At 42.9% G+C, this 25,475-nt stretch overlaps 1 protein-coding gene across 1 annotated transcript in view; it reads right to left on the bottom strand.

Moving 5' to 3' along the window:
- Positions 1 to 6,600: 6,600 nt before the first annotated feature.
- The window catches only part of CRTAP (cartilage associated protein), a 53,088-nt gene continuing 34,213 nt past the window's right edge, over positions 6,601 to 25,475 (bottom strand). Inside the window, exons 4-7 of the mRNA XM_033930373.1 lie at positions 23,794 to 23,922; positions 22,727 to 22,872; positions 18,209 to 18,292; positions 6,601 to 7,179 (exon numbers count right to left, since the gene is read on the bottom strand). Of these exons, the coding sequence (XP_033786264.1) occupies positions 7,126 to 7,179; positions 18,209 to 18,292; positions 22,727 to 22,872; positions 23,794 to 23,922 (413 nt within the window). The 3' untranslated portion in view covers positions 6,601 to 7,125. The remainder of the gene's footprint in view (positions 7,180 to 18,208; positions 18,293 to 22,726; positions 22,873 to 23,793; positions 23,923 to 25,475) is intronic.

The following is a 25,475-nucleotide window of genomic DNA, read 5'->3' as shown; positions in this document are numbered from 1 at the left end:
CCTGGAGTCGGAGTCTGAAGTACAAAAAACTGAGGGGTCGGAGTCGGAACATTTATCTACCGACTCCACAGCCCTGGCCTAAATCCTGGAAGACAGCCAGTGCCACACTGGAATATCAACCATATGGACTTATAAATAATTTGGACACATCACTCATCACAGAAGACTAAAGGAAATGAGTGCACAGATTTTTATTGACATTCACTGTGGCACTGCAGTAAATTAATAAGTAGAAGAGTGAAGCGTACTGGTTAAAGCTACAGCCTGAGGTTGCGAGTTCAAACCCCCCGCTGCTCCTTGTGACCCTGGGTAAGTCACTTAATCCGCCACTGGCCCAGGTACATTAGATAGATTGTGAGCCCACCGGGACAGATAGGGAAAATGCTTGAGTACCTGATTTGTAACCCATTCTGAGCACCTTTGGGAGGACGAGCTAAAAAAAGATCATTCTAAGTGGTTTACATTCAGTTACTTTATCATATTTCCCTATCTGTTCCTGTGGGCTCAAACTCTATTTAATAGTGTACATGGGGCAATGAGGGGATTAAGTGACTTGTCCAGGGTCACAAGGAGCAGCGAGCGATTTGAACCCACAGCCTGTAGCTCTAACCCCTGTGCCACACACTTGTGAGAGGGAATAATTGCTTTTATTTATATGTGGGAGGTGTTTTCTATCAAGGCCCCTAAACACATATGAGACATCCAAAAAGCTCTTATTTTATGAAGACAGTCAGAACTGTGCACAAATGTACATATCTGATCCAAAGGTGTAAGATGGTGACATGAAAAATCAGGGAGAATCACTTTTCCTTCCATCTTGACTAGGGCAGGGGAGAGAGAGCAATGGAACTGAGAATGGAAGAGGGTCTGAGATCAGAATTATGGTACAAATCTGACTGTCTCCTCTGGACTAAAATGACGTATTATGGCTCTGCATTAGACTGCAGTAGATGGGGATATACGTACAGGGATGATCCTCTCGTAAGGATGCACATCTATCCAGAGCTGGTGCATATCTCCAGCACAGAAACCATACACATGAAACAGAAAGGCCATTAGTAGCATCCATCTCTCTTCTGCAAACATTTTGAGTCTGATATTCCAGTTCTCATCATAAAACACACATTCCAATTTTCAGATCAAGTACCAGCTAAATGTGTGAAAGGGAGCAAAGTACTTGTGTCTCAGGGCTGGATCTGAACACAGCCAGACCAGTACCTCCTGGGGATAAAATTATATTTGATACCCCAAGCTATAATATTAGGCTACTAGGAACTGTTCCCTATCTAGGTGCAAGGTATATGGCCATTTTTTGGTTTTGCATATACCTTGTGATTTTTTTTATTTTATTTACAAAAAGCTACCCAGTTTCCCATTGAAAATTCAATGAAAGTACAGTAGCCACATACCTTAAACCTAGGTGAGCTACTGGAAATTGCTCCCTAATATTTTATTTTAAAAATGTATAGTTCACTTAAAACCTAAGTGGATTACAGCATCTACATACATAACTCCAGTTATTACTACACATAACAAACATATAATCTTCTACCAATCTTCAATCATAAATTACAGAAATAGATATGTCTGCCAGATCTATAGATATATTCTGACAAACTGATGGGTTTTCAGAGATTTCGTAAAAGACTTCAGATTTTTCCAAAAAATTAGTCAGATTCATCTCTCCATGCATAGCTCCAGTATTGTCAGTCGGAGTAGAGTTTCCTAGTTTATTGTTAATGGTGAGGTTCTGAGTCCTCAGTATCGGTGGTAAACTTTCTAAAGGCATCAATAAAATATCACAAAGATATTTTCGCATCATTTCAACAGCTGGCTCTATTGGAGATCTAGGAAAGTTCAACATTCTCAAATTATTTTTCCTTTGGTCATTTTCCATGTATTCCAAAAAAAAAATTTTTTTTTAAGGCTCTCTCTCTAATAATATCCATTTCTAACTCCTTAAATTGCTTAAGTTGTTCTTCATGTTTTTTAATACTTTCACCATATTCTCCATAAGGTTTCACTTTGGGTATTCAACAAGGAGCTGATATTACCACAATCACTTCTCAATACTGAAACAGCTTTTTTTAGGTTGGAGTCATTAACTTCAATAGCCTTCCACCGAGCATCCATATTGATTATAGCAGGCTTCACCATTTCTCTAAACTGCAAGATCTCATTCCCAGATGTAGCTCCTTTTTTAACCTCCATACAGGATGCCGATGGTAAGGCCTCAGCCGGGTAACTCTCTTTAAGAGTTTCCTTTGCTGCTCCTCCAGGGCTAGACACTGTAAATCCTCTTTGGAAAACAAACCCATTACCATTCCTGCTGGGCTCGTACTTCTGGGATGGAAAGGGGCCTGCCTCAAATCCGGAGGGGAACCTGCCTCAACGAAGACCGATCACCACTAAGGTCCACCATTTGGTCCGATGTCTCTCATGAAGCCGGTTGCACCTCCTTCACAGTGCGCAAAGCCATCCCCAGAATGGCAGTCTGAACAAGATGCTTTGAAACGCAGATGCTGGAGAACCAGTCCAAGAAGTCTCTCTTCATTTTCCCAAAAGGGAAAACCACAAAAAGGTAATAGTGTCATATTAGCTCCCATCGGAGAAAGAGTTCTGCTTATGCGTCCATCCCCGACGCCATCTTAGCCCCCAAAGACTTCTGATTTTGACACAGCCTTAATGTACCATTTAAAGCATTCCATAACCCTACATTGGAACTTGGAAGTACTCATTACTTTGTATCTGGGATTTCTGTGGGTGGAAGAATGGCTATAAAAACGTGCACACTTTGGATAGCACAATTGTACACACATTTACTCCCTCGTTTTAATCCATCTCAAAATGTATGCATTGTGAAATCCTACACAAATTTTAGCCATTCTGAAGGTTTCAATTTCCACCCCAGGGCATTTAGGTAAGGGATTCCTTATTTATTTAATTAGATCCCTTTGAAAATAGCCCTGCACATACTCTGGGAAACTTTCAAATAAAACCAAGTGTTGCACAACAGAAATATATATTTTCATATATGAATTAACAGTGGATTCAAATTAGGGAAAAATCTTCAAAAATAAAATAGGTATCTATTCACCATACACAAGAGAGTGAGAGTGCCAATAGCTTTCGCTATTTCTCATTAAGCAGCTTTTTCTCATGGGTTTTTTTTTATTTTTGCATTTAACTTTGACTTTCCACAGTGGGTCATTGAGCATGGAGTAGCTGGGGGAGAGGGGGAAGGGATGAAGGAAGAAGGCACTGTTCTAAAAAGAGTGGGCATGCAATCAGGCAGCTGTGACGAAAGATTAGCTGTGCGCTTTTTCTCACTGCCCCGCTACAAGCTGCATCAAGGCTCGATGTTCAAACACTACTAAATGAGAATGTTTTCTCTGGCACCTGACCACGTCTCCCCAGAGTGGTTTAAAAAAAAAAAAATTTCAAACTAAATAGCTTTGGCTTATGGCTCATATTTCTAGCATCATTAGGGAACTGTTTACCCTCATTGGGAACAAGAGATTGCAGATAGGCTTTGGCCCATATATGCAGTAGTCAAATCTGTATGCTCTCAGAAGGGCGCTGTTTTTATGCTTTTAAACAAAAGCATTACGAAAACATTACCCTTTTATGATGGTGAATATTTATGCATTCTGCCCCAAAGAAATAAAACAGACAGAGCTGATGTATTATTTAAGGAAAAAAAGTGTAATAAAACTAAGCATTTAAATAGGAAAATCACTTTTTGGTATCCTGCACAATAAATAAGCTTCAAAAATTACAGAGTAAACTAGATTAGGAAAAAAAATCTGCCTTTTACCCTCACGGGCAATGAAACTGATGTTCTTAAAAGTTGTGGCATTCTTCTTTCAAGTTCATTTTCCTTGGTACAGGCAGGGGGCGAAATGCTGATCAGGTCTCTGCTGCTGCACATCTGCAAGCTTGTGAATTTCATACCAGAATCTTGATCAAATGCTCTGCAGCAAGCTTCGTCACGTCCACTTGATTTGTGCAGTGACACTAAAAGAGCAATTATATAATCTAGGTGCCTGCATTTACAAGTACCTTGCACACACAAATGTCTAGAACACTAGCACTTACATGTAATCATGTACACTTAACTGTGAAAGTGCCAACATGATGTCTAAGAACATTCTGTTAACAGCATACCTAAACTTACACAGCACATGCTTGCAAGCAGGGAATACGCAAATGCAGGATGTTTTGATTAGATTGTAACTTCGTACGTGTTTAATGTACAGTGCTGTGCATGTCTAGCAGCGCTATATAAATAAGAAGTAATAGTAATAATAACTTACAGAATACTAAGGGCTCCTTTTATGAAGGTGCGCTAGCGTTTTTAGCGCACGCCCAAGATTAGCGCGCTAGCCGAAAAACTACCGCCTGCTTAAAAGGCGGCGGGAGCGGCTAGCGCGCGCTAAAACCGCTAGCGCACCTTTGTAAAAGGAGCCCCAAGTACTGGCTGCATCTTGATGCCCACATTTACCCTTACACCAGGCCTATGGCTGGTGTAACTGCAGGCGCCTCAATGTTACACATGTCGATATCGGGTGACGCTAGTGTTCTATAATGGAATCTGGGCACTTGAGTTACCATTCTAGAATAGGCTCTCAATATGCACCTAAGTGGAGGCACCCAGTTACAGAATTATAATTTTATAAGGCGGGTGCCAACATTTATACGGCAATAGCATGTGGAAATACCAGCACATATACACGTAAATGCCAATAATCCACCTAAGCATTATTCTGTAAATAACACACATATTTGGGGTATATCTTATACAGTACATATTTCACAGTTAGGTATACACACAGGCAGAGTCTGGGCATGGCATGACTCGCATGCATATAACACAGACAACTACAAGTTATGGGCATATCTTCAGAATCAGTTAATTTAAAGCTCTATGGCTGGTGTAAGTACATTACATTACATTAATGACTTCTATTCCGCCCGTACCTTGCAGTTCTAGGCAGTTTACAAAAGAATCTAGCTGGACATTTTCAGGAGAATACAATTTAGGATTTTTGAATTGCAAAAGAAAAAAAAAAAAAAAAAAAAAAAAGATAACTGGACAAGTCCAGGAGAATTGCAATTTAGGGAGTTGTCTACATGGATGGGACTTTGAGGAGAATGAAGTAGCAAAAGAGGAAGGGATTTTTGGGGGGAATTTACAAGGGGGGGCAGGGGGAAGAGTTAGGACAGCTGGATAAATTTTTTGAAAAGCAGGGTTTTAATGTCTGCGAAATGATTTAAAGTCGCTCATTGTTGTCAGTAAGTTGGAGTGTAAGTAAGTACTTGTGTCTAGCCATATAGGCAAATATACCCAGTTATGCTAGTATATTTATAGAACAAGTAAATCATTATTTAGTTACTTCGATTTCTATCTTGTTCTCCCGGGAGCTCAGAATGGGTTACAAAAGGAAACTCATAGTAAATTGCAAGATATTCACAGTACTACTACTACTACTGCTGCTACTTATCACTTATATAGTGCTGAAAGGCATATGCAGCACTGTACATTTTGACATTTATAGACAGTCCCTGCTCGGAAGAGCTTACAATCTAACTTGGACAGACAGACATGACATAAAGGGTTGAGGATGCAGAACCCAAGGTGAAAAGAGTTAAGAGTTGAAAGCACTCTCAAAGAGGTGGGCTTTTAACTGGGCCTTGAGCACTGCCAGAGACGGAGCCCGCTTAGGGATTCGGGTAGCTTGTTCCAAGCATTCGCCGCAGCAAGGCAGAACGGACAGAGTCTGGAGTTGGCAGTTGAAGAGAAGGGCACAGATAGGACATAACAGCTGAGCGGAGCTCACGGTGGATCATAGGGGGAGATAAGTAAAGAGATAGCAAGGAGCAGCCGAGTGAGTGCATGTGTAGGTCTGTAAGAGGAGTCTGAATTGTAGTCTGAAACGGATGGGAAGCCAATGAAGTGACATTAGGAGAGGGGTAACGTGAGTATAGCTGCTCTTCTGGAATAGGTACCACATAATCACCCTCTGGGTACCTATATATAGGTGTCCTGTACAGTATTGCCCTCCATTTTCTGCAGAAATCAAATTTCCATAGGCCTGACACATGAAACAGATCTTCCTGTAAGTATGGAGGAAGAAGGGAGTACTTGGGGTTTTTCAAAAAATAAAAATCATGCTCACCGTTGGGCCTTGACAGAGGGTAAAAGGTGAGGGAACATACTGACATATGGTCTGACCAACCACTAGATGAATTCCTAGAGGGCAGCAGAGAAGAAATTTAAAAAATGGGTCTGATTTTTAGCAGCAACATTTTAGATTATTTGACTCTGCAGTGATCTTGACTGTTAAGTGGTGGCCATGTTGCCACTTCTACACCTGGCTTTAGCCGGCTGCTAGCCTAACTTACAGGTAGAAGGTATAAGCAGAGCAGCTCGCCCCTGTCCTACCCCAAACCCCACCTCCTGGTGTATGTTTACAAGTTTTATGTATAGAATCTAGGATGGTATATAATACAGGGACACCAAAACCAGGAATATAACCTTTGCAAATGAAACAACGATGAAGAAACAGCAAAGGCCATCCAAGGAAGGACAACCACAGATGCAACCAGAAAAAACTTTTATTGAAGCCAGACCTGACTTGGCCAGTTTTGGGCATAAGATTTTCTCAAGGGTCATGAAATCCTTCAATAAGTGCATATCTGTGTTGCCATAGCAATTATTGAAGGATTTGACGACCCCTGAGAAAGGCTTATGTCAAAACGTGGCCAAAATCAGGTCCTTCATTTTTTGACCACCTTTCCTGTTGTTTCTTCATCATATAATATGGGGGCAAATTTTTAAAATTGCCAATCTCATAGGTCTTAAATAAATATCAGACACAACATTATTTACAAGGCTCTTGGTAGAAAGAAGGTGAACCAGAACCAATGACGGGAGCAGTGTAATATGGTAATAGTGTCTTTCACAGAAGGCAAGGAGCTATGCAGCATTTGCTGCCAAAAAAGTATCTGCAGGTGTTGGAAAACCTCCCTCCTCCCCGCGCTTCTACCACGCAGCCAGCGATAAAGTTTTGGAGAGAGATTCCTTCTTCTTGAAAGTTTTGGAGAGAGCTTCCTTTTTCTTGTTTATCTGTGGCCTTCCACCTCCAGAAGATCATCCAGATATTCCACTACTTCCCCCTACAGGGCAGAAAACAAAAATCCCTTCTGGTTAATTTACAGCCAGCCAAGCGGGGAAAATGGTTATCATAGCCAGACCTTGAATGATAACTGGCAGCCCTGAGCTGGAGCCCATAGTACGGTGGACAAGGTAGCTGCAGGAAAAACTCAGAGATGTGGATATTTTTTTACTTATTCACCTTTTCCAAATCAAGTAGAGGAGACACTGCCCAATTTAAGGTCCTCATTTACTAATATGTGTTAATGGAATTTTAACACATTAAGTAACATGAACCCCATTCGCAGCAAGAATTAAGGGGGAAAGGAATGGGACTTGTATACCGCTCTTTTGTGATTACACATTCAAAGTGGTTTGCATATGTACAGGCACTTTTGTACCTAGGGCAATGGAGGATTAAGTAACTTGTCCAGGGTCACAAGGAACAGCACTGGGATTTGATCCTACAACCTCAGGGTGCTGAGGCAACAGTTCACCTCATCACATTAATTTATGTTAGCAACTGATTCCCTAAATTCATAGCAGTCAGAATCCCAGACAACAGTAAATGCACCAATTCACTTGGATGTCAGGTCTGTGGAGTTGGTATATCAAACCTTCAAGTTCGATGGTGACTCTGACTCCTCTATTTTTCTCCAATTCAAACTCTGATTCTAGCTCCGACTCTTATTGATATTAGCTTTTTTATTCTGGATCTATAGTACTAATATTTACCAGTACCATGGAAGCTTGGTTTACGAGCATAATTAGTTCCAGAAGCATGCTTGTAAACCAATTGGTCGTATATCAAAGCGGGTTTCCCCATAGGAAGTAAGGGAAACTCGCTTGATTCGTTCCCCCCCCCCCTCACCAAAGCCACCGGTGCTGCTCCACCTTACGCCCCCCCCCGAAGGCCTCCGGCGCTGCTCCACCCTCCCACCCCCCCCCCCGAGAACTGGCATTGCTCATCTCCCCGCCCGCTCCTTGAACCGGCATCGCCCCCCCTACTCGCGTTACTTGCTTCCCCCGATCCAGCATCCCCCACCCGCCCAAACACAATCCCTTACCCCGAACTGGCACCAGCACCAACGCACAGGATGTGCTGGTGCCCGAAGATCCTGCCTCTTGCCTGGCTGGGCCTGGAGCATCTGCGCAAGCTCAAGGTTTTCTGGATCTCGCTCTCTCTGAGAATCTTGGCGAGAGCGGGAGCCAGAAGTCATTGAGAATGTGCAGATGCTCAAGGCCCAGCCCAGGCAAGAGGCAGGATCTTTGGGCACCGGCACCAGGTACAAACTTAAAATTGTGAATCCTCTGGGGACGGGGAAATTTTTTATTGTAACTCTGCTTGAGCTATTACTAAAAAAAAAGTGTGAGCAAAATTCAAATAAATGCATTCTTTTTTTTTTTTAAGTTCAATAAAGTAAATGCATTTTTTTTTCTTTTTTAAAAAAATTTATTTATAGGATTTCAAAATATATTCCAAGCATAACATCTTGTATAGAAAGTGTGATCATGAAAGCATAATATTTAAGTTTACACTTCCTCCTCCATATTCGCGAATTCCATATCTACAGATTTGCTTATTCATGGTTTTAAACCTAATACTTTTTCTTTTATCGGGCTATTTTAAGCACTGAAAGCCCCCCCCTTAAGCCTTACCTGGTGGTCTAGCGAGTTTTGGGGGCAGGAGCGATCTTCCCACGCTCCTGCCCCGTGCAGATCGCTCACAGGAAATGGCTCGAGAGACTACAGGAGCTCAAGGCAGCCATTTCCTGTGAACGATCTGCACAGGGCAGGAGCGTAGGAAGATCACTCCTGCCCCCAAAATCCGCTAGACCACAGTTCTTCAACCGCCGGTCCGCGGACCGGTGTCGGTCCGCAGAAAATTTCTGCCGGTCTGCGCAGGGCCGGCGAGATCAAGTCGGCAGTTAAATTTCCTGCCGACTGCGGTTCCTGCTCTCTAATGTTCCTCCCAGCCTCAGGCGATTAAGACAGGCTGCTGACGTCGGGGCCTTCCCTCTCTGAGTCTCGCCTGTTCGGAAACAGGAAGTTGAAACAAAATAGGCGGGACTCAGAGAGTGAAGGTCCCGACGTGGCAGCCTGTCTTGATCGCCGCCCCTGCCGAGTTGCTGAAGAGGGCCGCGGAGAGAGCTGCAGATTCAGGTGCAGGTGGAGGGAGATGGTCAGCGTGTGCGAGCAAGATCCTGGGGAGCCTTCACAGTGACTTCCTCACCTCCCACCAGCTCTCCTACTTGCCAGGGCAGTGATTTACCGGCAACTTCCTGCAGTTAAGTACTGAGAGCTGCTGGAAGGGGAGACAGCCACTGCAGGAGGCAGGGAAGCTGATGGATAAAGGGAGAGCTGTTACTGGACTTGGAGAGAGTTAGAAGGAGAGATGCTGCTGGGAGGGGAGGAGGGAAAGAGATGGGAAGAGAAGAGAGTTAATGTTGGATAGAGGGAGGAGGGAAGGGAGAAGGAGAGATGCTGCTGGAAGGGGAGGAGGGAAAGGGATGGGAAGAGAGTTAATGTTGGATAGAGGGAATGGAGGAGAGATGCTGCTGGGAGGGGAGGAGGGAAAGGGATGGGAAGAGCGTTAATGTTGGATAGAGGGAGGAGGGAAGGGAGAAGGAAAAAAAGGAAGGAGGGAAGGGAGAAAGAAAAAAGGAAGAAAACAGCTGGCAGGGAGATTACAGGAGGGGAAGGGGGTCAGGGTGGAATGGAGAAATCAGATGAGGGAAAGGGGAGAGAGGAATGAGAAAGTAGAGAGACATTGATACTGGAAAGGGGGTAGCAGAGAAATGAGAGAGGGATAAAGATGCTAGATCTGGTGTAGGAGAGATAAAAATGAAGAAGGCAGTGAAGCTGGAATGAATGATGTAAAAAGGAGAGAGGAGGAACAGGCTGGATGGACAGGGAAGAGGGGCATAGAAATAAGTCAGATACATATGGAAGGGGGAGAGGGCAGACATTGGATGGAACGGGCAGATGCTGGAAGGAAAAGAGTGAAAAGAAGATGAAAGTAGAAACCAGAGACAGCAAAAGGTAGAAAAAAATAATTTTATTTCTATTTTGTCATTAGAATATATCAGATTTGAAATATATATCCTGCTAGAGACATAACTGGGGACTGCAGTATTCTGTTAGCATGATATTTCTATGTAGCATTCTATAATAACTTGGCTTGTTCAGTTTTCTTGATAGTAGAGGGGATATATGTGAAGGGGAGGGGAGACAGGGGTTTTGTTGGTCCGTGCTCTGTATATTTGTATTTATAAAATCACAATTGTTCAGACTATTGTTTCTTTTTATACTTTAATAAAATACGTTCAATATAAAATCATAATTGCGGCTTGTGCAGATGGGATCAGATGGTTTGCGGGGACCGAGCTCACGGAGATGGGGCGTAAACGGGGTTTTTAAATTTTAGTCCTAGTAGTTTGCCGGTCCACAAAATAATTCTTTTATTTCTGCCGGTCCACGGGTGTAAAAAGGTTGAAGAACACTGCGCTAGACCACTAGGTAAGGCTTAAAGGGGGGCTTTCAGGGCTTAAAATAGCCCCAAAAAAGCGGGGGTTAGGGGCAGAACCAGCCCAAATATTATTCATAATTTTTTAATATTTGCGGGCTGGCTCTGCCCCAAACCCCCGTGAATACCAATGAATAGGGTCGCTAGGATATTGACTTAATAGAGCAGGTCAGTAGAGTTAAGGGGGCCAGTAGAATTATAAGGGTGGGTCAATGGTGTGGGCAGACTTGATGGGCTCTAGCCCTTATCTGCCGTCATCTTTCTATGTTTCTATGAGTACGAAGGGGGGAAGTGTACTTTCAATCCTGAAAATAAATCAAACATAACAAGAAAAAATCAACTTAGCTTAATCACACACCAGTCCTCAAGCTTTGAATCCAAGACTTAAAGAAAAGAGTAGTTTAAATTAACATATTCACCAAATGGAATCACACAATCTACTGCTGAAAGAGAGCTAATTATTACTTAGGTGCAGTTGTTTCTTCATTCTTAAGGTGCTTCAGATAAAGAAAACTAATCAAATGAGCCGGGTCTACAAACACATATTTTAAAGAATGATATCTAATAACACATTTGCAAGAGTATCTGAGAAAGAAAAGACCCCCCCTATCTGAGTTACACCAGGTTTCAAAATTAGAAATTCCCTTCTTCTTTTCTGAGTCTCTCTAGAGACATCAGAAAATATCTGAATATGGAAGCCCAGGAAGTCCTTAGATCTGTTTCTGAAGAAAAGTTTAAGGATCCAATTCTTGTATGGAGCTAAAGCTACAGTCAATGAGAGAGTGGCTGAGATAGCCACTTCTCTATCTGATTGTTCCAATAATTCGGAAACATCCAAAAGATCTTCCTGTGGTTTTCCATCATGCATTCTTAAAAGGACAGCAGGCACTTACTTTTCTTTATGGATCAGCCTCCCATCATGTGCCCATGTAAAGAAACTAGTCCATATAAACAGTAATTCTATAAAATTCAAATAACCATTTACTCTAAATAAAAGCTTTGGCAGTTTGATAATGGGCAGGAAAACCCAGGGACTGTGCTCTAGGTGCAGCTCAATCCCAAACCCTTAGCTTTCCTTGCCAAAAGTACTGTGTCAGCCCCAGGATGTATCAATCGCACCTACTACCTGGAGATAACATGTAGTGCCTCAAATCAAACCCAGGGAAAGATTAGGAAAGCATAAAATGGTATTAAGGGTGCCCATGTATACTGGAAGGACCCAGGAAACCAAACAAACATGAAGCAGGAAACGAGGCAGAGTGGGTGTGGCAGAACCAGACTTTCCCCCAATCCCAGAATCAATACCCTCGCCCCCTTGTAAAACTGCCACTGAGTTTTTGGTTTGCTTCATTTACTGCCCTCACCAACCATTTGCACATTCAGAAGCAAAACAGACCATGTTTTCTCCTTTACAGCCATAAATTATGCTTTTTATAGGCACTAGTTATAGTTTCGGCTGTAGGAACTGGGGCTACGTAGCCGTCTGGGGAACTTTCACAATAATCCTATGAAAGATTGGAAGCTACTTTTATATTATTTTCTCAAATGCAGTGGATCCACACAGAACTGTGCAAAAGAAAGACATGGGAGTTCTGCAAGGGGAACCAGCAACAGCAAAAAAGCTCTGAACCATCACCTGGTCACATGTGAAGAAGAATACAGTGTCCTAAGCTTTTGAAGAGAAGGGTCACATAGGACATTTCAAATAACTGAGAGGGTCGGGCATGGGTAATGGGGTGGGGGGGGAAGGAAACTTCCTTCATGGGTCAAACTCAACTACAGGTGAGAAAAGCATGGCCCTGAAAAAATGAACTTTAATGGTTGCATCTGCTCCATAGGGACCCCGGATAAATCCATTAATAGCAATTATAGCTTAAAATCCAAAATGCCACCTCAAATATATTGAAACAATATTGCTGATGGTCATCTACTGAGTGACAAAAAGCCACCATTTGGACAAGAGGAAAAGGAGATGGCAGCAGATATGTTTTACACTCTGGAAACCACTGAAAACCAAAAGCACTGACTCTGTTAGTAAGTTTGACAAAAGCATGAAAATGACTGACATGAAGAGCGCCACCCTGCATATCTTCTATCAGAAATGTTTCAAAGGAATAGTTTAAGGAGCTAAAGCTAAGAATAGATGGGATGGCATCTCAGTATAATTTACACACTAGTGACAGGCTGTCATCCCTTTGTCTGGAATGCGGGATTAAAACAAGAAGAGCCTTCTGTTCCTGAGGTCAGCAAATAATTTTCTGATGATAATGCCAAAGAGCCCTCTTTATCAGCACGTCTCTCAGGGCTTTCACACAGACCTGCAGAGACCAGGAAGCTGGTGTAAATTCACTACTGATATTAGGTTTCCTCAGATTATAAAGACTGAAGCCTCTTTGTTCCCCTAAAAATTCTGCACAACTGTCTTGCCCTCTTCCCCTCCAGTCTCTTTCTCTCCGATACTAAAGTTTGGTGAGCCTGTAAATCTTGGATCTACTCAGCAGAGGACTCTGCTCTGTCAAATGCATCTTTAGAGAGAGAGATCAGAGGCCCACTTTTCCCGCTTTATCCTGCATTTCATTTAGAAAAATGTAAACCGTTTTGATGGTATCACAGAAAGGTAGCATATCAAATCCATGACCTTTTACTGACACATCTAAGTTTTGAAATACTAATGTATACGTGTACATGTCTGCACTTAGATGTGTACATTGTCACATTACCCCCCGCTGAAGTTTTAGAAGTTGATAACTGTAAAATGGCTGTTCCCAAGCCAGCACATTCATGTTCATTCCTGCTTGTATTTTAGAAAAGGTTTTATTCCGACAGGTGCTTTTCTACTGGAATTTGACATATCCCATCCTGGGCATCTCAATTCCAGTTTCTATGTTCTGTCTAAAATGGTGCCGATTATGTTTTCACCTAAGTATGTTAATTATCAGAGCTATTTCTTTATACTTGGTGTTGTCCATCACACTCTGTTTTGTATCTTTGAATTGGTGTAAAAATCTAAATTCTATAAATAAATGATTTTTAGAAAAACTGTTGTTTTTAAAGTGCCTCTCTTGTTCATACAAGGGGCTACTATAATACCATATCTGGGAATCAAGAGGGCACTGTCTGGGGTTTTTTTTTTTTATCATCTACAATCACAGAGAGAATACATATTGTAAGGTTTTCAATAGTGTGCTTATGGCCAACTCTCTCCCCAGTAGGAATCCCCAGAAGTACTGCCAAGGCTGGCTCAAGTCTCCTGTTGGCTAAGGATGAACAAATCCCCTAGTTCGATGCAGAGGCAGACTTTCTGTGTGTATTTGGATGAAGAGAATGACACATCTCATACAGGCCTGGAAAAACGTGTAATCACAAAATGGATGCAATGGGTGCAATGACTGGGGCAAATCTGGGGACTAATGAGGAGAAAATTCCTTTAGAAAATAAGCCCATCTTGGCTTCTGCTCATGAAGTCAGCCAGGGATAAAGGTGCTACAGAAGGCCCATCCACGTGCTCCTGAAGGGAGGGTGTCAAAGTCATCACATTTCAGTGCCACATTCAGGCTGAGGACTGTCGCTGCCAGGGGTGGGCTAGGAGGGAGAGGGTTAAAAATGGGTGGGAAAGGCTCAAAATGCCTCGACCCCAGTAAAGATTTGTTCTGAGTGAACCTTAAGTTCAAAGGAGGAGCAAGAGATGGAAAACAACCAGGACCCAAAAAACAAAAATAGCTAATGTGGTGCATGTAAATGAAACATATGTCACACTCTCCTTTCCATTCAGGTCAACAGGATTCAGCACAGGAGAATCAACATGATTACATTTGGGGAAGGTAGGGATGGGACAGCTGCCAGTGACCTCAGACTGCATCTAATGCTCTTAGTAAATGCGTCATATATTACTGAAACTCTCTGTAACAGCAAAGCATGTTATAAACAACACTCTTCTTTTGCGTAAATCATGTTTTTACAAATGATGACTCCTAAGCAGTTCTGAACACATACACAGAAACATGATGGCAGATAAAAGGCCAAATGGCCCATCCAGTCTACCCATCTGCAGCATCCACTATCTCCTCCTCTCCCTAAGAGATTCCACGTGCCTGTTCCTCGCTTTCTTGAATTCAGACACAGTGTCTCCACCACCTCTACCAGGAGACTATTCCACACATCTAACACCCTATCTGTAAAAATGTACTTCCTTAAATTACTCCCGAGCCTTTCAACTCCTAAAGTCATCCTTTGCCCTCATTCTAGAACTTAATTTCAAATAAAAGACTCGCCTCATGTGCATTTATGTCATGTCTCCATCATCTCTCTCCTCTCTCACCTTTCTACTAAAGTATACATATTGAGATTTTTAAGTCCGTCCCCTTACGCCTTATGATGAAGACTACCAACCATTTTAATAGCCTTCCTCTGGAATGATTACATCCTGTTATATCTTTTTGAAGGTGTGGTTTCTAGAATTGTACACAATACTATAAATAAGGTCTCAATACCTCCTTTTTCCTACTGGCCGTACCTCTCCTTTTGAACTCTAGCATCTTTCTAGCTTTCACCATCATCTTTTCAACCTGTTTGGCCACCTTAAGATCATCACATACTATGACCCCCAAGTCCTGCTCTTCTTTTGTGCACAAAAGTTCCTCACTCCCTAAACTGTACCATTCCCTCGGGTTCTGCAGCCCAAATGCATGACTCTGCATTTCATAGCATTAAATCTTAGCTATCAAATTTCAGACCATTCTTCAAGCTTCGCTAGGTCCTTTCACATGTTATTCACACCATCAGGAGTGTCTACTCTATTGCAGATTTTGGTATCATCTGCAAACAGGCAAATCTTACCTGACAGCCCTTCAGCAATATTGCTTACAAAAATGTTAAAACTAACAGGCCCAAGAACTAAACCTTAAGGCACGCCATTGGTAACATTCCTTTCCTCAGAGCCATCTCCAATGACCACTACCTTCTGTCGCCTTCCAGTCAACCAGTTCCTAACCCTGTCCGTCATTTTGGGGTCCGTCATTTTGGGTACTCAGTGCGAACACTGTGCGGAACACTGTCAAAAGTTTTGCTAAAATCCTAATACACCATATCTAGCATACTCCCTCTATCCAATTCTCCAGTCACCCAGTCAAAGAAATTGATCAGATTTGTCTGACAAGACCTGACTCTAGTGAATCCATGTTGCCTTGGGTCCTGTAATCTATTGGATTTCAGAAACATCACTAGTCTCTGTTTTAAATGAGTTTCCATTAATTCACTTAGCATAGAAGTCAAACTTAGTGGCCTGTAGTCCCTATCTCTTCGTTACCTCCACTTTTGTGGAGAGGGATCACATCTACCCTTCTCCAGTCCTCCCGATTCTAGAGAAGCATTGAAAAGGTCTATCAGTGGAGCTGCCAGAACTTCCTTTCCTTCAGTACCTTTGGATGTATACCACCTGGCCCCATTATTTTGTCCACCTTTAGTTTAGCTAGCTCCTCAAGAACATAAACCTCTGAAAATCGAACAGGGTCTACAATACCTCAGGCTCCTGGCACTTCAGCTGTGAACACAGAACAGAAATATCTGTTAAGCAATTCAGCCTTATCTTTATCAGCTGATTTATCATACCCTCATCTTACACAGAGGATGTGTCTCCAGGAGCTTCTGCCCAGGAGGTAAAGATTAGGACAGCTGTTATAGTTGGTGATTCAATCATTAGGTATGTAGATAACTGGGTGACTGGTGGATGTGAGGATCACCTGGTCATTTGCCTGCTTGGTGCAAAAGTGGCAGACCTCACCCGTCACCTAGATAGGTGATGGGTGCTGGGAAGAAGCCTGCTGTCTTGATACATGTAAGTACCAATGATGTAGGAAAATGTAGAAGGGAGGTCCTGTAAGCCAAATTTAGGCTCTTAGGTAGAAAGTTGAAATTCAGACCCTCCAGAGTAGCATTTTTAGAAGTGTTCCCTATTCCTTGCGCAGAACCCAAGAGGGAGACAGAGTTCCAAATGTTTAGTGCGTGATTGAGATCATGGTACAGGGAAAAGGGATTTAGATTTGTTAGAAACTGGGCAACATTATGGGAAAGGAGGAAACTATTTCAAAAGGATGGACTCCACCTTAACTGGGAAGTAACCAGGCTGTTAGCACTAACATTTAAAAAGAAGATAGGCAGCTTTTAAAATAAGAAGGGGTGGGGGGAGCCAACAGTCGCCCAGGAATGAATGGTTCAGTGTGGAGTAACTTTGAAGGATACTATAGGAACAGGATGTTTAGAGAATCCCAATAATGGTGAAAGAAAGCCAAGAGTGCTTAAGAGGAAATCAGAGTACAGAATGCAAAATTATCCCAGTCAACTTCTAAGCAGCCTGTAGATGCAAGGAAAAAAAAAATCAATTTGAAGTGTCTGTATACAAATGCCACACCCTGGAGCAATAGAGGCATTATAACATTCCTAGTCTTATTAACCAACCCTAGCATCTTGTTTGCTTTTTTGGCCACCACCGCACATTAGGCGGAAGGTTTCATCGTATTGTCTACAATGACACCCAAAACCTTTTCTTTGGGACTAACTTCCAAGGTGGACCCTAACATCTGGTAACTGTGATTTGAGTTATTCTTCCCAATATGCATCACTTTGCATTTGTCCACATTAAATTTCATCTGCCACTTGGACGACCAGTCTTCCAATTTCCTACGGTCTGCCTGCAGTTTTTCACAATCTGCATGCATTTTAACAACTTTGAATAGTTTAGTGTCATCTGCAAATTTAATCACCTCATTCGTCGTTCTAATTTCCAGATCATTTATAAAAAAGTTAAATAGCACTGGTCCCAGTATAGATCCCTGCAGCACTCCACTGTTTACTCTCCTCCATTGAGAAAAATGACCATTTAACCTACCCTCTGCTTTCTATCCAATAACCAATTCTTAATCCACAAATGAACTTTTGCCACCTATCCCATGAATCTTTAATTTTCTCAGGAGCCTCTCATGAGGAACTTTGTCAAAAGCTTTCTGAAAATCTAGATACACTACATCAACTGGCTCACCTTTATCCACATGTTTATTCACACCTTCAAAGAAGTCAAGCAAAATGGTGAGGCAAGATCTCCCTCGGCTGAACCCATGCTGTCTCATTAAATTATGTTTGTCTATGTGTTCCACATTTGTATTATTTATAATTGTTTCTACCCTTTTGCCTGGTACTGAAGTCAAGCTTACCAGCATAATATTGGCCACCCTCCAATCTTCAGGTACTACAGACAAATTTAGCGACAGGATACAGATCACTAACAGCAGATCAGCAATTTTATGTTTGAGTTTAGTACTTTGAGATGTATGCCATCTGGTCCAGGTGAAATAATAAATTAGAACTTACTGAAAAGTATGTTTAACTTTGTACCATACAAGGGTTGTGTCAGCTTCCGTTCACACAGAAATTCAATGAAACATACAAATTAACCTAGGGTGCTTAAACATTTGTTCACCCCCTCCCACCTTCTAGTTCATCCATGAAACTTCCCATTTCTCATTAAAACTGACCTCGTCATCGCTCAGGAGATGTTGCTTATAGAACTCGTGCAGTTCCTTCTGGAGTGTGGTCACATTAAAGTACTGAATTGCTTCCTAGGAAAGCAAAAATGAATAAATGAATGAATTTGAAAAGCAAACTGCTTAATAGTTCATCTGACAATGCAACTTATATGATTAATAAGCATCAGAGCATGGGAATACAAGGAAAGAAAAAGCAATATATTATTTCCAGAGAGCTAGTTGTTGAAAAGGATGTCTCAGATGCAACTTCCGGTTGCGTCAGAGATGACCTTTAATGCAGCCACACGCGATTTCAATGCTCCGGCTGCTGGTAAGAAGTACATTTAGAGAAATTCCCTGCCATGAAGGTAAGGCAGGGAGGGAGATGCTCAGGCAGCGATCAGGAGGGAGGAAGGGAGATGCTTGGGCGGTGGCGGCTATCAGTTTGGAGGGAGGGAGCGCTATCAGGGATCGTGCACGTTCCCTCCCTTCACTGAGGAGACAAAGCCATTCACTGCTTCACGGGGCGGTGAATGGCCTTCTCCCCGTACCCGCAGTGACCACTTCTTTTCTCTCCCCCATTTTGGTGAGTTACCTGCGGCTACCCGCGGGTAACCACCACCGTATCATTCTCTAATGGGTTGTTCTATCTGGCTTTCATCAACAACAGAAGAGAAACCTAACAGTTCCACAGGAATGGAGAAACCAAAGAAAAACTATGGACAAGTTGTTCCTGATATAGGTCTTCATTCACAATAAAAGTCCAAATCTAATAAAAAGCCACATAAGTATGAAATAAAGACCCATCAAGGTCCGTGTTTCAACAAAACACGTCTTCTTCAGGGGTTCTACAAATATGAATGTGTAATGTGAGTTGAGAAACTATGAAAAATGGAAGATGAATGAAATGGATGTTGAAATGAAAATGAGTGTGTAAGTGGAAAAAATGTTAATTAGAAGGAATAATATAAATCTAGGAGTATACTGTATATTCAAAAATATCCCTAGGGTGAAAACAAGTAATTTGCTAATCATAGGGATTATTAGGGACCATCTATGCACTTTTAAGTCCTTCGATGTCCACCAACCATAAACTGTTAGTACATGGGCCCCGAGTTTGAGACCGCTGATATAAGTGAACCCTAAATTAAATTAAAACAATTTAGCTCAAAGAAACAACACAGCAGAAGATGGTACAAAAGACCAGTTGGCCCAACCAATCTGCCAATTGTACACATTGCTAAGGAAATATCCCAGCTGCCAATCACATAGCATGGCTGCGTGTAGCCTGTAAGCTATCACATCTTACCAACATAGGCTGTCATCTTCTCCTCATTGCACTCTATTCTCCCAGGTAAAGAAGCACGCAGAAGCCCCTCTTTAGCTCATCCTCAGCACCCTTCCCTTCCTATCTAATCCAGTCACTAACACCAGTGTAGTTGTTACAAAAACATCTGAATATCTGACTTCCTAAGCCCCAGTGGCTATTCTAGATAGCAGTTTCAGCCTGCTGCACCAACCCAAGGCAGGCTGAGGCATCTGCTACCAAACATTTATAAAATGACTGATTTCATATACATTAAAAAGAGCATTGTGATGTGTCATGTGATTGTTCTCATTATGACGCTCTAACCAATGGTGGGGCAGCTCTAATAAAGTCAACTGAATTAAGCAGAACACAGCGCAAAAAGGATTTTCAGCTTGGCTTTACTTTGGAAAAGATAAGGCATGTCAATTTCCTTTCAAAAATAAATAATTTATTCCATTACAATTCCATTTCTGATATATCAGGATAACAGGGTACAGATAGAGACTTACCTTACAGGACATTGAGCGAATAGGGTATGGACATTTTAGGTTAGGTAGGGAACACTTTCAGGTCATGGACCTGGAGGGCCGCCGCGGGAGCAGACTGCCGGGCGCGATGGACCCCTGGTCTGACCCGGCAGAAGCCATGCTTAGGTTCTTATATCAGTTCCATCTGAAACAGAATTTCTGCTCCCACCCCCAATCTCAATCCATTTAGCATAGACAGACTGATTTTTTTTTTTTTAACACTGTACTCCTTAGGGTTCTGAATACTGGATGATGGGAACAGTGAAACAGACACATTGTGATTGGCTGAATTTACAACAGTCTCCTTGCTGCTAGACAACTCCTTTGTTTTGACTCCAAAACATTTCAGAATTGCAGTGGCACATTCTTAGAAGAGCATGAAAAAGATTTTAGCATATTTCCTTGGCGCTAACAGGAAGAGGTCAAAGGAACAGCTACAATCCAGCATTAGATCCCTAGTATGTGTCAAGTTAGGTTAAAACTTGTATTGAAAACGCTTGCTCTGTAACTGTGGCAAACTGTAACCTGTATACTATGGGGCTCATAATTGAAACTTAAACACGTCTAAAAGCCCGCAAAAGTCGGCACTTGGATGACCTAAAAGACAGGTCATCCAATTGACGATAATCAAACCAACTTTCTGGACGTATCCAGGGACTTTTTAGGCCTGTGAACGCTGCTGTGCGCCCAGAGCTAAAAGGGGCGTATCTGGAGGAGTGATTAGGGCAATGTTTGGGCAGAATGTGGGCCGGCCTAGACTAAGTCGTCCTGCAGGGATAATTGAATATTTCACGAGACTCCCTGGACGAAACTTATACATTGTGGGTTAGACGATGTAAAAGCAGGTATAAGGGCCAAAAAGGTATCCAAAGTAACTAGATAACCACTGCTGAGACAGCGTAAAGACCGCCACACACTTCCCCAGTGATCACTGACCCCCTCACACTCCCACAAATTTCAGGAAAACGTACATACCTGTCTCCGGAACATCAGCACCTACTATAGGAAAGCCTAGTAGAGCTGCATACAGGTGTCTTACGTAGCCTGGGGGGTGGGCTAGTGAACCATCGAGAGGAGGACCCAGGCCCATAAGTCACTCTAACCACTGCATTCATGTTGGAAAATGTGATCCCACCAACCACCTCCCCAAACCTTACTGTACTGCCATATAGGTACCACCTGCAGCCATAAGGGCTATTGGGGTTGTAGACAGGTGGGTATAGTGGATTTTGGGGGTGTTGGGGGGGCTCACTATATCCTATAAAGGAGTTCTGGAGAAATGTTTATGTGGCACCCTTTTTGTGACGTTCACTGCAGTGCCCTGTAAGGTGCCCCACTGCTCTGTTGCCATGTCTGGATGGCCAGTCCATCACAATGCTGGCCCTTCCCACGTCCAAATGGTCTTGTTCTGGGTGTTTGGGACTTAAGACACAGGACTTTGGAACAATCTTACTGTTCCACTACAGAACCTGGGCTCCTTCCAACTATTCCGTAAGCACCTGAAAACTTGGCTTTTCACAAAATTGTAATGCTCTTTTCCCCCTGCACTCAACCTCCTACCCCATTATTCTATTCCTTCTTATTTTAAGTTCTTGTAAACTGTGCCGAGCTCTATAATTATGGAGAGGATGAGGTATATAAACTTAAGGTTTAGTTTAGACAAATTTTTGGTTGAAAATGTGGTATAAAGATAGATGTACTGGGCAGTCTGGACGATTAATGGCATGGACGTCCAGATAGACGATTTTCAGGGAAAAAAATATTCTAGACGTATTTTTCTAGAATGGACATTTTTTCACTGCTGACTTTGGGAGTCTAGCACCATATGGCGAATCAAACTTAGACGTTTCTTTTGATTATGCCCCTCCATGACACACAGCTTCTGATTGGTAAGGCCTGACTTTAGTACAGGAAGAAGCGGAAGAAGCATACAGCGAGTGATTTCCTTCACTCACCAGCACTCCAGCTGCCCTCTCCTGTCTCCCCTGCCCAGTCATTCCCCAGAGTGGGCTTTATAGAGAGGTAGGGAAAGGGTTTTTTTACCTGCGGGCTGTGCTCTGTCGGGTTCTTAATCACCGCCTGGCGGAAGCTGTTGTACGCATAGGATGCCATCCCGAAAGTAAAAACCCTTGAAAAAAAGTGCTCCAACGAGTCAGAAACCAAACCAATTCAAATGGAATCACTCAAAATAGCGTGAGTAATCCCTAAATGTGCCTCTCAGGGCTGTCCAAGGTTCGAGTCCTCCTGCAGTCGGTGATTACCGGCAGCAGACAGCGGATGGAGGTCCGACTCCCCTCCAGATCCAGGGGATCTTCAAAAAACACCCCAATCCAAGGAGATCCAGCCAGGCGGAGATAGAAGAGGCAGTCAGAGCATACAGCAAGTTCTTTCCTTCACTTGCCGGTGCTCCAGCTGCCCTCTCCTGCCTCCCCTGCCTGGTCATTCACGGTCAGAAAATACCGCGAATGACTGGGACCGCGAACCGCCGACCACAAATTCACGGGGGAGCACTGTATTTATGTACATTGACTTGTAACCCTTTCTGAGCTCTTTGGGGAAAACAGGATAGAAAAAGAATTAAAGTTTTTCTGCAGACCTCGTCCTCTATTACACGGCACATATCTGACACAAATCAAAGAACCCTATTTCCTATCTCTTGTTTATTAAATCCAGTGGTACCATGCCACCCACCGGCCTGGGCTGGAAATCCTCTTCCGTGAGACCCCACTTCTCCTTGTGGTACTGATAATAGACAAAGTTCTGCTTCATCACTTGGTCATCTTGGTCGAAGAGGAGGTAACTGGCAACACAGGGAGCTGCATTCTTTACGTCATTCACTGCATTAAATGACAAGATGAACAAGAGACAGGAAAGAAAAAGGATTAACTGCTTACTCTCTAAAGAACAAAATTCAGAACAAAGAGGAAAATAAATCTTTGGAAGATGTGCACAGAGCAAATATGAACCCACATCCCCCTCACACAATAACTGATTACAGATCTAACAGTTTTATTAAACTTCCTAGTTAATATGACAAATGGAATGTTTCTGATATATTCACTTTTCTTTCTTGGAATATCTTTATGTGCTATGTGCTTCCCCTCAGCTCAATGTAGCCCCTCTCACAGGTACTTCCCATCCACAAAGGGCCCCAGTCAGAGGAACTACAAATTCTGCAGGTGTGCAGAAAGTTGAAGTCACCTGGAATGTGTGCTTGGCATCTGGCAGCTGAAAGGGCAAAGGGAATCCCCATATATAACCCTGTTCCTGACTGTCCATTCATGGGCTGAAGAGTGATGCTGCCTCCTTCCCTACCTTCTCCTTTCTTGGAGGAGGAAGTCTGAGAGAGTAGCCTCTAACAAGTTCACAACTTAAAAGAGAATTTGAAGGGCAAGAGGTCAGAGGTCTTCCCTCTGTATTATTTAGCCCTTACTCTTCCAGTGATAGTTCAAGGTAAGTCACATTCAGGTACAGTAGGTATTTCCCTGTCTCCAATCTAAGGCAATCAAGGGTTAAGTGACTTGCCCAAGGAGACAAGGAGTGCCAGTGAGATTTGGAACCCTGGTCCCTCTCGTTGACACTCTGCTGCTCCAACCACTAGGCTGCTCCCTCCACACTATGTCACTTTCTGCCTCGATCACAAGTTATGAATCTACTGAAAACAAAAAGCCAGAAACTCCCCCATTCACCTCCATCGTTGTACCTAACAGCTGATGCCAGCAATTCAACACCACTGTAACTAGGGGATAGATACTTACATTTGTAATACGCGAACTGCAGGTAATGGTACATAGTTGCCACAAACTTCTCCACTACAAAGCCACCAATGACAGGAGTCAAATCATTTTCGCACTTCAGTTTACACACGAGGGCTTCAAAGTAGTGATCTGCAACCAAAGGCAAATTCTGGCTGACAAGTATAGTATTTTTCAGTTTCTCTAATCCGACAATGATCAGCTCATGCGTGGCTGTGAGAATGCACTATACAATATATTCTGCTCACTAGTTAAAACCAGTTACTGTGCAATGAAAATGGACTATTGGCATATTCCGTCACAAAACTAGCTGCTCTTACCTATTGACAAGGAGGTAAAGCCGAGAGGATTGGAGATGCAGTTGACACAGAGAGAGGGAATGCAAGAATGTTTACAACAGCAGACTAATTTGGGATTATTTCTGAAAAATGAGTGAATGTTACAGTGGTACGGTTGATGTCTGATGCTTCTCTAGAGTAGCGAGTGGTACCAGAGGACTGGAGAAGGGCAAATGTGGTTCTCTCCACAGAAGTGGAAGTAGGGCAGAGGCTAGTAAGTGTCTGTAGTAAGTAAATTAGTGGAAACATTTTTAAAACAGAGTATAATGAAGTTTCTGGAATCCAACATGGTTTCACTAGAGGCAGGTCTTGTCAGAGAAATCTAATCAATATTTTTGACTGGATGACCAGAGAGTTGGCGAGTGCTAGATGTGGTGTATTTAGATTTTATCAAAGCCTTTAACACTGTTCCATACAGGCATACAATATAACACAATGCAACGTCTTGTATCCCACAATTTTCTACATGGAATCAATGCAGCTCCCAGGAGGAGGATTAGAAACATAGAAAGATGACGGCAGAAAAGGGCCACAGCCCATCAAGTCTGCCCACTCTATTGACCCACCCCATTAAGTCTGAATGCTAATGACCTGGTTCCTTAACTCGACCCTCGTAGGGATCCCACGTGGATGTCCCATTTATTCTTAAAGTCGAGCACGCTGGTGGCCTTGATCACCTGCACCGGAAGTCTGTTCCAGTGACCTACCACCCTTTCTGTGAAGAAATACTTCCTGGTGTCACCACTAAATTTTCCTCCTCTGAGTTTGAGCGGGTGCCCCCTTGTGACCGAGGGTCCCTTGGGAAAGAATATATCGTTTTCCAGCTCGACACGACCCGTGACGTACTTAAATGTCTCAATCATGTCACTCCTTTCCCTGCGCTCCTCTAGAGTATAGAGCTGCAGTTTGCCCAGTCTTTCTTCGTATGAGAGACCCTTGAGCCCCGAGACCATCCTAGTGGCCATCCTCTGGACCGACTCAGCTCGAAGCACATCTTTCCGGTAATGTGGCCTCCAGAATTACACACAGTATTCCAGATGGGGTCTCACCATGGTTCTATAGAGTGGCATAATGACTTCAGGTTTACGGCTGACGAAGCTTCTATTGATACATCCCATCATTTGCCTTGCCTTTGATGAGGCCTTCTCTACTTGTTTGGCAGCCTTCATGTCTGCACTGATGATTACCCCCAAGTCCCGTTCCTCTGAAGTCCTAGCTAGCGTTTCTCCATTCAAGGAGTATGTTCTGCATGGATTTCCTCTGCCGAGATGCATGACCTTACATTTTTTAGCGTTGAAGCCTAGCTGCCATGTCGAGGACCAGTTTTCTAACGTGATCAGATCTTGT

The sequence above is a fragment of the Geotrypetes seraphini genome, chromosome 2 (assembly GCF_902459505.1).
Source record: "Geotrypetes seraphini chromosome 2, aGeoSer1.1, whole genome shotgun sequence".
Taxonomy (NCBI): Eukaryota; Metazoa; Chordata; class Amphibia; order Gymnophiona; family Dermophiidae; genus Geotrypetes; species Geotrypetes seraphini.
The sequence above is the reverse complement of the archived record's forward strand: the minus strand, read 5'-3'. Positions and strand labels throughout refer to the sequence as shown.